The 15,358-nt window shown below is 37.0% G+C and overlaps 1 protein-coding gene across 1 annotated transcript in view; it reads right to left on the reverse strand.

Annotated features, from left to right (window-relative positions):
- The window catches only part of LOC105937157 (transient receptor potential cation channel subfamily M member 2), a 111,970-nt gene that overhangs the window by 24,207 nt on the left and 72,405 nt on the right, over positions 1 to 15,358 (reverse strand). Inside the window, exons 25-26 of the mRNA XM_036139759.1 lie at positions 15,228 to 15,312; positions 15,074 to 15,129 (exon numbers count right to left, since the gene is read on the reverse strand). Coding sequence (XP_035995652.1) covers positions 15,074 to 15,129; positions 15,228 to 15,312 — 141 coding nt within the window. The remainder of the gene's footprint in view (positions 1 to 15,073; positions 15,130 to 15,227; positions 15,313 to 15,358) is intronic.

Genomic DNA, 15,358 nt, shown 5'->3' on the forward strand with positions numbered 1-15,358 from the left:
GGGTAAACTTCTTGCCGAGTTTGAAGTCCTTAGCAGCCTTTAAGAGGCTCTTCTTCTGGCGTGGCATGGCCCAGTATTTTTTATTTATTTATTTATTTTTATTTTTTTGTGTGTGTTTGTATTTTGCTAGCTGCTGTCTTTCCATCAACCTTGATCAGCTTCCCTGACCCTTTTGGATAAGAATATCTCCATAGCATTACACTTCCATGTGCTCACAGACACGAAGCAAACTTCATATTCACATACCGTATTGTCCATGTTGTTTATATATATATATATATATATATATATATATATATATATATATATATATATATATATATAGATAGATAGATAGATAGATAGATAGATAGATAGATAGATAGATAGATAGATAGATAGATATAGATATATACATACATATATATATATATATATATATATATATATATATATATATATATATATATATATATATATATATATACATATATACATATATATACATACATACCTTTTCCCACATGACTGTGACAATTCCTTTTGAAAATTCTTCACCTGAACTGTGCAGCTCTGCAGCTCCTCCACAGTTTCTATGGACCTCTTGGCTCCTTTGCTGATCAACTCTCCCGTTGCAAAACCAGTTAGTTTTGGAGGTTTGCGGTTAGGCTAAACTGTTTTGATTTATTTAGTGGATGGATTGAACAGTGCTCTGTGAGCTGCTCAAAGCTTGGGATATCGTTTTCTAACCTAACCCTGCTTCAAACCCTCCCCACAACATCATCCCTGACCCGATTTTCTCAACCAGGGTCTAAGATTTCAGATTGAAGTTTTATCTGTGGCTGTAAAAGTAGAACAGCTGCATAGCTTTCAGCTTATTAGTCTTGTCGATGTTTTACAATTGACAAAAATATGTTTGTCTGGGTTTTTATTTTTATGTGGGAATTACTTTATCTGCTTTACTGATTTACTTGTTTTATAGAACATTTGTGAAAGCAGCTATTGATGCTAATTGATGTTCCTGGTTATGGCCTAAGATGATTTATTTCATAAAAGAGAATCTTATAATCTCAACTGAAGTGGTTTAAAAATAAACCCTAGCTCCCAAGGTTTATTAAAGAGGCACCCTCACTGCAATAACTTAATATGTTCACTAATTTGCTATGATAATCCATGTTTTTTTGTGTACTAGTATATCAATTTCATCTGATTTCATAAGAAAAAAAAAGAGAGATAATGTACGTTATCGTCGTATGGGAGCAATATGCTCAACTGACATACTCATGCTGATGTATTTTTTAAAATAGCTTACTGGATCGATTTACTCTGCGTTTAGCTTGCAATGAAGTAATTGTGTCGAACATCAATGGAAAATAAGGTGCTGAAATCTAATTTGATGTCTCTGTTTGTTTAGTTATCAGTCAAAAAGTTGACTGATAACTATAGTTATTTTCTAATTTTATCATCTGTTCGTAAATGGTTACTCTAAATTATTAATAAAAAAACAAGGTAACAGTTTTATATCCACATAATAATCTTCTTGCACCAACAAGGCAATTACTTAAGAGCTAATGGAATCGCCTAAGTACCTGATATAGAGGGCTGGCTGATGGTCCTGTGTCAGGTTCTTGTTGGAGTTCATGTGACTTTCACAAGCACTTTGCATTATCTTTGTACTGAAAGGTGCTATACAAATAAATTTGCCTTGCCTTGCCTTCACATTCAGTTTAAAAATGTAGCTGTTTCTTTTTATTCCTGAAACTTTTCTTTGCTCTCTACTTACAAAGTGTCCCATTTTGTTATCTACACCATGGTCTTGGAGAGTAAATGTGATCGCAAAGCTCTCTGAAACAAACACTGTGCATGCCTCATCTTCAGGCTTTGAGACCATTCACAAATCACATCTTTGAAAGTTTTATTTTAAAATAACTCTAAAAAATGTATTTATTTGCCTTTTTCTTTCCATTGGTAAAGCATCCAACTAAATAAAGTGCACTCCTGATAGATAAAGTTGGGCCCTTGGGCCATGTTTGTCACAATTTTAATTTTGAAATTGCTAATAACTGTAGATATTGGCAACTTCAAGACAAATAACTATTTTTAAATTTTCAAAACTTAATTATGGACGGAAAAAACGTACTCAAATTCTTGATTTCTCTTGTCTTTCCCATTTTGAAGAATGGCTAAAAGAAATTGACTGCTACAAAGATTGGAATCATGATTAATACTTCAAACTGCTCACTTTTATTGATGGCAACACAATCCCTTCCCCTCATCCTTTCACCAAATATCTTTACAACTTTACTGATTGTAATATTTTATGTGTGGCTTTCTGATCCTTTTTAATGCTATTCAGAACTTAAGATTTTTTAACTGTGGTGTACTGTAAATACACTACAGTTTTGTTTTCTATAAACAACTTTATACCAGGGGTGTTGATAGGGGTTAGTGCTTTATTATTATTATCATTATCATTATTATTATTATAGAACAGCTGGAATCTGCACGTAATCTAATTTAGTGTCACACAAAAGCCGAGTGTGGCATCTTCTTTTTTTCTTGTCTGTGCCGCTGTGGTTAAAAATAGCTCCCCTGTCGTATCTACTTAGGACAAAAAATACAAAGAATGAAAAAAATTTCAGAACATAACAAACATTTGTTGTAGAGCAGTCACATTTTTTTTTTACTTCTAAACCTATTAACTTTAAAATACAAAAACATATACTTTTAGACCTACTCGTTAAATTCCAGGAATTGTTTGATAGAATGAGGTCGTGATGCCTGTTTTTAAACTGGATATATACTATTACTAGGACCTTGGTGAAAACAGCGGTACCGATTAAGAGGAGGGTGTGAAACCGATACTACGGCGTGTGTCTGGCCACCTCCCCCTCAACCAATCAGAGGCGGCGGAGGCTGCTCCGAAACTCAGCTGAAAATCCACTGACCTGAGGAGAATGAGAGTCCTCCGAGTAGTTCCTGCACGCCAAACACGGTAAAAGCGCGCACGACTAATTATTAACTGGACATTTCTGAGTGAAACCAGACCCAGTGAGACGTTTTATTGGATGTTTATTGGAATAAAACCGGAAAGTAATTTAAAAAAAGAGTTTACCCAAAGAGGATGGAAAGACATGTTAGTGTTGCAGTATAATGAAATGAAAGGTTTCATATAAATATCCTAATAATATTTCCTACATAGACTGAGTGAAATTATCACTGTATTAATAAAAAAACAATTTGGGGTTATCAATGTACATTGTATCGATTAAAGTATTCATTATCTATCCACATTATTGAATCCACATGTTTTTAATAACTTCCATGGCCAGCGGTGTATCAAATCAAGCGTCCAGCCCTGCAGACTGCTTCTATAAACATTTGTGAAAGAATGTGAATTATGGTGTGGTCAAAGTCCGGTCATGAAACTTTCTTGCTACTTACATTAACTGTTTTAACTTTAAACCATTCCATACCATACCATACCATACCATACCATACCAACTTTATTTATGAAGCACTTTATACACCGACAGGACCAAAGTGCTGTACACAATCATAAAATACAATGCAATTATAAAATAGAACAATTATAGAAATATAACAAAGTGGAAGGGATGGGAATGGCAGGAACTCAGCCAATGTGTTAAGTGTTAGCCATTTGAAATCACAGAGTGGGGTCAGCTGACGCTGAGGCACATAATGCGTAAACGGTAAAAAAAACTTTTAGCAGTCAGAAGCTGCAGAGCTCTAAACCTTGTGTGGCCTTCAGCTCAGGAACAATGTGTGGGAAGCTTCATGAAATGGGTTTCCTTTGCTGAGCACCTGCACCTTCCCAATACTTTGGGAACAGTTTTGGGAAGGCTGCTTCCTGTTCAAACGGGACTGCACACCAATGCGTAAAGCAAGGTCCACAAAAGCATGGATGAGCCCCGGTTTGGTGTGCAAGAACTTAAATGCATGGCCTGCAGAGTTCTGACAACCAGACAGAGCTTGAACTACACTGAAACCTGTGGGTCGGATCTTCAACATCTAGGCCAAATACATACTCCAGAAGAACAGGGAAATTACTGTAGTTATTTTACTCAGTGCTGAAAGAACTAAGATCTCATTGTGTCCTTTAGTTTTTGTGGACATCTCCACAAAAACTCCACAAAAACTAAAGGACAGGACTCCCAGAAAATCGTATTAGGTATCTCCCACTGCAGCACTTCAAAATGTCATTACGCAACTCAGCAAATGAATCTTATTACCAAACAGAACTCAGATTAAAGATGAATGAACATTGATCAAAAATAAAATGAAGAAATAAAATAGGTCCTTTAAATGGTCTCATTAAATGTCATGTTTTTGTTAAGACTTCTGACCCACATGCAAGACAATCTCAGGAGACAGCTAAAAGTTAGAGTTTATTGAAGTTAAAGCGGGTTTTGAGTTGGTCCAGCAAGGTTCTTGTTGGCAACAGGACTCGGTTCCGACTGGAAGAACAGAAAGCAGGTGAGTAGTTGGAACTGACGGTGAATCTGGAGCAGGCATGTAGAAAGATGCCAGGGCAGGAGCAGCCAGAGCCAGAGGACAGGCGTGGGTGCAATGGTGGAGCTGGAAGGAGGACAAGGTGCAGACCAGAGACAGAGGAGCTTGAATGGTGCTTCGGAGTCAGACTTTCCAGGAGAATTTGACCGTGAAACCTAGGAGCTTGACGTGGAAACCAGGAACAGAGCCAGCAGGTACCTTCAGGGAAAGGAAGAAATAAACTGATCAGTCAAAACTTGGAGAAGAAGAAGCGTAATCATAAAATGATTCAGGGGCTTCTGGTACCAAGGAAGGGAACGCTCAGGCGTCGAATGGCGCCGAGGCAGCTCAGGTGTGCGAAGGTTCCAGCAAACTGGCTCAGCTGCGCCCTCTGGTGGCCGCCTAGAAGAACACACAGGCACTACCACAACAACGCTGGCATTAAAGCCAGGAACCAAGTGATTTATGCCTTCATTAGAAGTAAAAGAAGAAGATAACTTCGTCTTTGCACAGTTAACAGCACGTCCACAATATAAACACCGCCTTTGATAAGACAAGGCAAAAATCATGGAACAGAAAATAATCCAGTGAGACCATAAATAATTACCAAATATTATGGTCTTCATAAAGAGTTGCTTTATTGCACCTCTGCTGTATGATTGGTTTTAGTTTATGCTGAGTCAACCTGTTAATTAGTGTGGTTTGTTAAAATGAAGCTCTGTGTGTAATTTTACAGCAGCGATCCCCAGTAAACATCTTACTGTTCTGAAGACTGAGTTCAATGGTGGGATACGATGCTTTCCAAAAATAAACCTTTCCACATTTTGTCTGTAGGTTTTGTCAAATCACAACAACAGACTTCCATGTTTTTCATCAGGGTTTTATGTGGCAGAGCAACACTAACACATAAATGTGATGTTTAAGGATAACGATACATGCTTGATTAAAATATAAATAAATTCTCATTGAGCATCCAGTCACAGACTCAACTGGAATTACCTCTGGGCTTTGACTGGCCTGTTTTAACACATGAATATGCTTTGATCCACATGATTCCATTGTAGTTCAGAGTGTATGTTTAGAAGGTTCTCGTCCTGCTTGAAGGTGAACTTCCACCCAATGAAAGAGTTTAGAGCCACAGTGGACAGTCGTCTGCATTGTTGATGGCTTTGCAGCAATCCCTCATACTGAGCGAGCATGAGGCGACGGTGGAGAGGAAAACTGCCCATTAACGGGAAGGAAAAACCTCCAGCAGAACTGGGCTCAGTGTAAATGGTCATCTGCTTTGACCAACTGGGGCTTAGAGAAGACAGAGCAGAGACACAAAAAGCACAGAAGCACACAGTGATCCAGGAATCCTTTCAATGTCCTTTCTATTACAATAGTCCAGCCTTGAAGTAACAAATGCATGGACCAGTTTTTCAGCATCACTCCTGGACAGAATATTTCTAAATTTGGCAACATTCTGGAGGTGATAAAGGAAACCGTGGAGACCTGCTTAATATGGGATTTAAATGACATGACTTGGTAAAAAAAAATAACACAAAGGTCTTTGACTTTATTTAGCAGAGGCCAATTTAATGCCATCCAGATTGATGACCCTAGTTGACCCAAGGCTAGTTCTTGTTATCAAATTTAACCAGTGCGTGCAATAGTTAATCAGATAAATCTGAAAGGCCCCAGCAGAACTGACACCCACTTATCCCACTTTAGAGATTTTACATACACTAGCTGAGAATAATTGTCCCGATCAAGCTTACTAGCACGGGTGTGATTTAAAAGAAAAGAAAACTAAAACAAATAAACCAATCAAAATTAAAAGGATATATAAAACCTACACAGTTGTTCTAGATGTAAGACCCTTGGAAATGAGAGGAGATCTGCGATAAGTGAAGGGGATGGGGGAAATAGGCTGAGAACAAAGTCAGAAATAGCATAACCCCAGCAAGAGGGGCCTCTGTATCTTTTTCTTATTAGGAAGAGCAGCTTTTTTCTGCAATTTCTGGACTGTCTCCCTTTAAGTTCTGTATTCCTTTACAGAAGACACCCTTTTTTGTCCCCTACATGGACCTAAGGTGTGATTATGGGAGGGAGTTAAAATCAATTCAACTTAAAATCTCAGCACGTGCCTTCATTTCATTACCCAGTAACAAACCAAAGGAAATTTAAAGGAAAACTTCAAGAGACAAGTTTTTTTTGAGTAAATAAATGTATTAATTTATTAAACAATAAAATGAACATATACAAAAAAAATGAGAAGGTTATATAAGAAAGACAAAGATTCAAAAGCTTTTTCTAAAAAGGTTGTAGTTATTTACTTAAAAAGCAAAATGAAAACAGGCTGCAAAAGCTTTGGTCCCACTTGACAGAGTGAGGGCACCCCAAACACCTTTCGCCACAAAAAAACCTCAAAAGCCCCCCCAAAGCTTAAAAACCCAAAAAAGCTGTCTTTGAACAGCGCTCCAACAATATTATATATATATATATATATATATATATATATATATATATATATATATATATATATAAAGCGAGTAAAATGGATAGATAGATACGAGTAACAACAGGATTAACATTTAAAGGAGGGATTTAAAACATAAATTACACTGTGAAGAAAAGAAGCAGAGTCTCTAAGGCGAGCAGGGAGTGGAGGGTGTCTTGTTACACTGCAGGCTGTATATGGACTTCCTCACCGCTGTGCTATCACTTCCACCCTCTTCTTGGATACAACAGGTTGCAGAAAGTTCCAGTTTGCCCTGGAATGAGACAAAACTCCCCCACATGGATGTCCTCTCGCGTGACGCGTCCATAGACTCTCTCTTTCTCTCCTCAAGTGTTATCAGGTGGAATTGAAGAACTTGGATCTGGGGAGCCATTGCACAGCAAACAGAGAGCTGACCTCTGACGCTGTGCCTCTTTACCACAGCACCGTCCTGTGCATGTCTTGTGACATGCACAGGACATATATTTTCCTTTGAAGGTCTGTGTTAGACTTAAATTTAAATTTGGTAATTAAACAAAGAACTTTTACAACTGCAGTTGTTGCTCTGGTGTTTGGGTTCACGATAAAATGTCAATGCTAGCTTAAAATAATTGGCTTCATTTAAATTGAGCAGAGACATACTTAAACACAGCTGACAAACAATGTTAAGAGTGCTGTTCTCTGTCTGAATATCATATTAGCAGTTATCCAGACACTGATTTAGAGTATAAAAAAATTGGCAGAGTTTCAGTAGCAGAAAATGTGGATAAAGAAAGAAACCTGTTGCTGTGATTTAAAGTTATGGTGCCTAACCACTGTAAGTTATTTTTCAAAAATTATCCAAACAAACAAAACATAAATTGGATGATAAATCAAATGGAGAGATATATTCATGGAAAAAACTGTTCTTACCGGAGAAGTTGTTAGAAAATTATTTCAAAGTTAGAGGCATCAATTAATAATTTCTCAGATTTGATCTCAATCTCAATGATTGCTTGTTTATATGTTGTATGATGAGAATATATTTGTATGATGTATAAAATACTAATTCCTATTTAGAATAATGTTTCCTAACCCCAGCTTGTGTTTCCAGGAGAAGCAGCGCTTGGCTGAGGTAAATTGGGGTTTAACAGTCGTCGTGGCACCACTGACACACCTACAGCCTGCCTATCAGAGGTTGGTTCCGCCTTGTCCCACCCAACTACTGGTTTGTATCTGCCCTAAGTTTTCATAGCTATTCTGAGAAAAAAAAGAGAGGAACTTGCCATTGTTACTGCTGTAAAAAACACTTGCATGTTTAATGTGTAGGCAAAGATAATACTTTCATAACAATAAAAGATTAATGAAATTGCTTACACTATTTATAAGTGTACAGGTTCAACTCATTCATAGGCGAAAAAAGTAATAACCTGCACGACGAATAAAAGTGTTTTATTGTTAACAAAACTGAGGTGTCAAATAAATTTGGGTTGTTAACAAAAGGAAGGTAATTGCAGTAAATAACCAAAATTTCTAAATTATAAAAATTTGTGTGACACTCATAGCGGTGAATTTTGAGTCTATTTAGATTTTTTACAAAAGCTCTTTTATTGGAAATAATTGATATGTTAATTCATTCTAAATCTATAATTCTGTTAAGGGTAGACCTTGGACAGAATAACTGTTATAAACCATGTAAAACAATTTGAGTGCTTTACTGACAGCCTGTACGTTACAAAGCATGATTCTTTTGGTAAGCTAAAACTATAGGGGTTTAAATACATTTTGTGCAGCAACACCCTTATCCTTTTTGTTCAAAGCAAATATTTCCCCGGTGAAAACTATATGGCTGTGCAAAATATGTAATTAATCAAGCCGGGATGGAGAAAATTCAATCAGCTTTTATTCCATACAAAGAATGAGGGCCCACATGAGCTTGCAATGTGCTCTAAAGCTTAACAAAGCAAACAGGTCAGTATATAGAGAAAGATGTCGCTCCCACAAAGGATGTCAACTCCAACTCTCAGAGCACGAGAAGATTCCTCCCTCTTTCAGAATTCATTGCAAAGTTCCTGTTACTTAATCCCCACACTCTTCCAAACAAAACCCTCCTTTAATAGTTCCTTTAACAAAAGCTCTTTGAAGAGTTCTTCATCGACAGGCTACACACATAATAAATAATCAAAGTCAAAGTATCTTTATTAGTCTCCCTTGGGAGAAGTGTTTCTGGGATCATACTGCAATTAAATGAAACCTTCCACTTTTTGCAGAGGAAAACCCTACTTTTAGTTGTATTTAAATTTTCTTACAATTCACCCTTTTTTCATTTAAAATATTAAAAAACATCAACTGTTTGTGTCCCATCCCACAGAAGCATTATAATGAACAGGAAATGTAGAATAACACCGGCATCTCTCAAAGTTTGAAGAAATTAAAAAGTGTTAATAATAAAAGTGGTCACCCATTCAGATATGATTCAGATATAAACATCTTAATACAGATCATCCTTTTTGAAGAACTATGACACATAAATCAAATCTAGTAGGAAAACAGTTTTTTCCTGAACTTTATTGTAACTTGATTTCTCCCAGTAACTGTCCCCTGGATAGCTTTGCTTGATAAGATCCTGAGGGGACAAAAAATGTTAACTGAAACCAAAGGGAATTACTTTTTGCCCTCATCAACAGTGACTTTGCTCGTTTTGTTGAGGAAATCAACTTTCTCTGTGTGTGGTCCCCTGGTGCTGCAAAAGATCATCATCCTGGAATCTGGAATCCTCCTGCAGTGGGTAACGTGGAAAAAAAATATCAGTAATTTTCCAAATACAGCATTGGTATTTGCATGTTTGATTAAAATCACTAAAAAAAAAAAACATGCTGTACCCAACAATTATAGCATTTCCCCTTTTTCGACAACAGTGTAGAATTCAACAAAGTGAAAAAAATTGTTTAGACAAAACAGGGACTTTGTTTAGCCTAATGTTAGTATGCCAACTACTTGTCTAGCTAATAACTTATTTTAAGTTAATTAGGCTGACACGTACAATCAAAGAAAATCTACAGTATGATATTAGCCTAACATTTGATAGCTTTTCATTTATGTCTCCTGTTAACTTAAGTTTTAGTAAAAGCAACAATTATTCATCCAAAATTAACAAACATGTTATTTTATTTTATTGAAAATGAACCGATCAACCAATTGAATTTTCTACAAGTTTCCTAAATTTGAAGTTATCACTAAGTGCATTCCTGATTTTTACTCAACATTCTATTTCATGCAGTTTATTTATGTTTTGATTATGAATGACACATTATCTTTAATCCTGTTATGCTATAAATTACTAAATCCAAATCTTCAAAAGTGTTGGGTATTTAAAATTCACGAACCCCCAAATTAGACAAAAAAAAAATAAAAATTTCTTTGTGTAGACTTATATATTTTCCACTCATTAGAAAATGCATCTCCAAACCTTTGGCATACTTTGAACTATTATATCATCAGGTAAAAGTTCATTCTCACAAATTCTCAATTGTTTAGCAAATAAAATACAAATATTTGTATCTTCTCACACAAAGACTTTCAAGTCAGAGTAAATGGAAACGGAAATTAAAAACACTCCACCTACCTCTACCTATCTTTTGTTAATTAAGTTGATTCCAACCTCTTTTAGTCAAAGTAACTCAATAGTTAGGAAACTCAAGGAACTGTTAAATGCAACCTATATTTGGATAATCCACACAAATTAAAGTTTCCATTTAACACATAATTACTTAGTTATCCCCATAGGACAAAGAACACAAAAACAGAGACTAAACCCAAATAGTTTAACTGTGTAAGCAGTCAAAATCTCACCAAGTCAAAAAATGTTAATGACAGACAAGCACTAAACCACGAGACGGAGTAGTCCATACTCTCTCAGGCGCCTACTTTTTACAGGGGGCATATCACGCAAAATGCACCTTTTTCAACCCTTACATTTTCTTGTGTCCTTAGATTCTCTAGGAATGAAGACATTTTGAATGTAGTCTGTCCATGTGCTAGATAGATATATTTTTCAAGCTGTTCAGTTTCCTTTGTTTTCGATTATGGTTTTTGAGCAATTACCTTACAATTACATGCTGCAGAGCTGCTAAACAAGTTCATGGAGGTACAGAAAATCGTCAGTTTTTTTATTTTTTGCTGCAATTTTGTAGTCTAAGCTGAAGGATGGGGAAGCTACAAGTGGATAAGTCAAAATTATCAGTTGTTCATTACATCGTCCCCTAGCACCCTACAAAAATGGGTGAATTAGGGGGGAGTCAAACGGTCTGCAACCCTCACAACAGGGATAAAAAGGGGAAACATGAGGGTAAACGAAAAAGAAACCCATTGCATTTCCACTTTATATTGACCACAGCTGATTGATTTCAATGTGAAAAAGAAAGCATGGAAAAGCACAATATGTCCCCTTTAACATTATCACTTTCTTATAAATCCACTACATGTTCTTGAAATAAACAGTAATTGTGCAATGTCAGGACTGCAACCAAATTCAGTAAAACAATGGACAGGTTGTAGAAAAAGGACAAGCAGAAAAAGGTGGACACTATTGCTATGCTAACGACTCTCCGTAGAGGTCAATGCTATATTTACAACGCTTATAACAAAACTAGAATACTTTGAAACCACCATCTCTACCCATCACCAGCGTATATCGTCATCGGAAGCAACAGTAACTGCCATAAGTACTGAAATGCGAGCAGTGGAGGCTAAGCTAGCTACATCCGCTGAAGAAATGCCGAAATGCTGAAAGCTAGGCTTATTGAGTTGACCCACCACAACAATGCTAGGGTTTTGGGTATTTTCTGAGGGCACCAAAGGGGTTTGCCCTAAAGCTTATTTTCTCTTAGTCACTCCTGGATGTCTTTGGGGAGTATACACTTGCCAAGGCGCCAGACTTGGACCGGGCCCATTGGACGCTAATGGCGAAGTCTAGCTGCGGCGAGAAACCCAGAGCAGTGACTGTGTGCTTTCCCAATTATCAAAACAGGAAGCTTGTGATGCGCAAATCCCGGGAGACCTGAGGCAAGTTAAAATACAAAGACATGCTGATCCATGTCTCTGAGGATTACTGCTGCGCGGTTACAGCAGCGCTCTGAATACTGCAGAACAATGAACGAACAATGCAAACTGGGACTGTGCTGCGCCATTCAGCCAAGCTGTTAATTGTGACTGGTGAGGGGAAGCATTTATGGCTCACTTACCTTGAGATGCCAAGAGCCATATCGAGATGCTCTGCCCGCCTAGCTCAAGTTCACCACAGGATTAATTACTTAACAAATCCCATTGGTTCACTATTTGTGTTTGCAATGTTATTAATACAACATGGGCTGGTTTTAATATTTTTTAAAACAGTGCTGCCTCTAGATTTTTTTCTTTTTCTTGCTTTAAACTTGATTGCACTTTTTATAGTTAAAATCATTAGTCAGAACTAGAACAGCCTTCTTTTCCAGTGAATCATACCTTTATCCTACAATGGTGTTCTGATGGCCCTCATAAAGTTCATCATAACTCAAATTGGTTGAAATTCAATTTTTATTCTTCTTTGTTATTGTATTGTTTACACTGTATATTGTTTTTACCAGTGACCTGCTTTGCTACAAAGGGAAGCTAAAATGTGGTTAATAATGAAGGAAGGCTTGTAGGAATGTGGTTATGCCTTGCTCTGCTGTACAATGGGATTTTCATCTATGCCTGATATTGAAACTGATCACTTTATTACAGGAGGAAATCTTAATATGATCCAAAATAGATTGCTTAATAGTTCATTTGATCAAAAGGGTTGTTTCCCCCCAAATTTTTATACCTTTTCCAGTATATTGCTACATGTATTACCAATGCATTTTTGATAAAATGGACCAAACGATATCTCACTTCCTGTGGAAAAATAGCCTGCTAGACTTTGCAAGTCCTTCCTTCTGTCCCCAAAGCATGAGTGAACTTGCTCTCCCCAACTTTAGGCAATACTACTGGGAAGCTCAGACACAGAAACTTTTATAAAGGCCAATAACAATGTTTTACCTGTTTGGGTACAAAACAAAAAGACATCTCCCTCTTCCCTGTCCCCTGAGAGAGGATACCACCATAGTCAGGGGGACATTGTATATCTAGAGCTAATTCAGGAAGCGGCTTGGACTACATGGGCTCATATCACAAAACTGATTCAGCCTTCAACATATGGCATATTAAAAAGATCAATAAGGTCAAGGACCTTTTTAGTAACAGCGTCTTTTTTTCTGCTCTGAACACATCACCCCAGTTTTAAAGTCCTTACACCGACTCCCTGTATCTCAGATAACAGACTTTAAAATACTTATGTTAGTCTTTAAATCACTGAATGGCTTAACACCAAAAAATATTATAGACTTATTAACAGTGTATTAACCCTCCAGATGAATCAGGTCTTCTGGCTCAAGTCTACTCTACACCCAGAACCAGTTATGGAGAAGCAGTTCTTATGCTCCACTTATCTGGAACAGACAACATGAAGATTGTAAAAGTGCTGAAACCCAGATTTCCAGTCAGTTAATGTTAGTAACACATTTCTTTAGAGTTTCAGTAGATTTTTAATGTTCAGTTTTTACTATTGTCGTTAACTGAAACAACATTGTAGTCCAACTTGTTTTGGCCAGCTGCTACTATTCCACTACAACATACTTTCCTCTGTATCATACAGAGGAAAGTTTACATGTACACCCTGTACATGTACATACAGACTGTATGTTTTCTATTATTGTGTTTTGTTCATGTAAAGCACTTTGAATTGTCTTGTTACTGAAAAGTGCTGTATAAATAAACCTGCCTCTCCTTGCCTTATTTGTTATCGGAGCAACACATACACAATAACCTGTCAATGACAACAATCTAATGTGTTGTTTCCTAAACATTTTTGCTGTGAAAACCCACTGAATTTTAACTTCGTATGATGTATTCTGTTCTATTTCTGGTCCACTTCTCTTGCTGGCTTCCATGTTTTTGCAGACTGCAGCTCTTTTGCCAAGAAAAAAATCCCAAATTCTGCACTTTGGTTTGGGAACCCCCAGAACTCTCATATAATTGGCTCAGGAACCAGGAAGGAAACATTGGCTAAACTGCACCGAAGTAGGTCTGCACTGGACCTCTAATTTTGAAAACAGAAAAAAAGCTTAAGTCATTGTTAATGGAGAGGATTAATTGTTTATAGGGAATCTTACTGCCATCCTGGGTGACAAATGAGAATGATCTTGGTTCATTTTACTCTTAATTCTATTTTCTGACTTATTGCTCCTTTACAAAGAAAATCATGTCACATAGAGAACTTTCTTTTTATAGCGTGTGTGTGTTGGGGGGGACAATCTATTCCAAGCAAACCCTTAGTCTTTTTGATGATTTCTTTTGATATTCCTAGACAGGCCCTGTAACAAACTGGCGACCTGTCCAGGGTGTACCCCGCTTCTCACCCATTGCACACTGGAGATAGGCACCAGCACCCCTTAGTGACCCCATGAAAGACAAGAAAGAAAATGGATGGATGGATGGATGGATGGATGGATGGATGGATGGATGGATGGACTCCTAGATAGTTTGTGACTTTTAAACCACAAATACTAAACTTTTAACACTTTCAAAATGTATTAGGCTATGTTTTATTACTCACAGCCTCAATGATGCTCAAGTGACAAATCTTAAAGCTAGAATTCATTATGTGATCATTACTGCTTATAATATTTTGTTTATTCAATTGATATAGATTTTTTTCATACTTTGAAGTTAGATGCCATAACTTCATTAACTATTGCATTTTTCTTCCTGGACTTATTATAAATTTAGAACATACTTTCTTTGCTTCAGAGCATGGCTGACTTGTAAAGGGGGTAAAAATAAAATAATGTGAGTATTTTGCTGTTACTAAAGCTAGTTTTCTTTTCTGGGGCTGGGTTCCTATGCTTAACGTTAGTATTCAAGCATTTTCTTCATTCCAGTATGTAATTTAACTGGTTCTGGATCAGTCTAAATGTTTGCAAAGCACTGTTTTTGAAGTCCCTGCCATGGTACTTTCTCCTGTGGCACGTGAGGTTTTACTGTTCAGGTAGGGAAGCTGACCTCTTGCTCTCCTGCATTCCTCTGAGAGACGGAAGAGTCATCTGGCACCGTTGAGGCTGAAGAAAAAGGCCAAAAACATTAAATTTATTTCCGCATAAAACAAACATTAATGTGAAAACAAAAGGGTAACTGATGAGGGTTTAATAATTTATACTTTGTGGCTGAGATTCCTTTGCAGGAGCACTCTGAGGTTTCAGAATGTCCACAATCTGCTGCAGTGCTGTGGTTGACTGGGTGACCTGAAGACAGAAAGGAACCCATAATTTAACTAGGTACACAGAAAGT

Source organism: Fundulus heteroclitus, chromosome 7, assembly GCF_011125445.2.
Source record: "Fundulus heteroclitus isolate FHET01 chromosome 7, MU-UCD_Fhet_4.1, whole genome shotgun sequence".
Taxonomy (NCBI): domain Eukaryota; kingdom Metazoa; phylum Chordata; class Actinopteri; order Cyprinodontiformes; family Fundulidae; genus Fundulus; species Fundulus heteroclitus.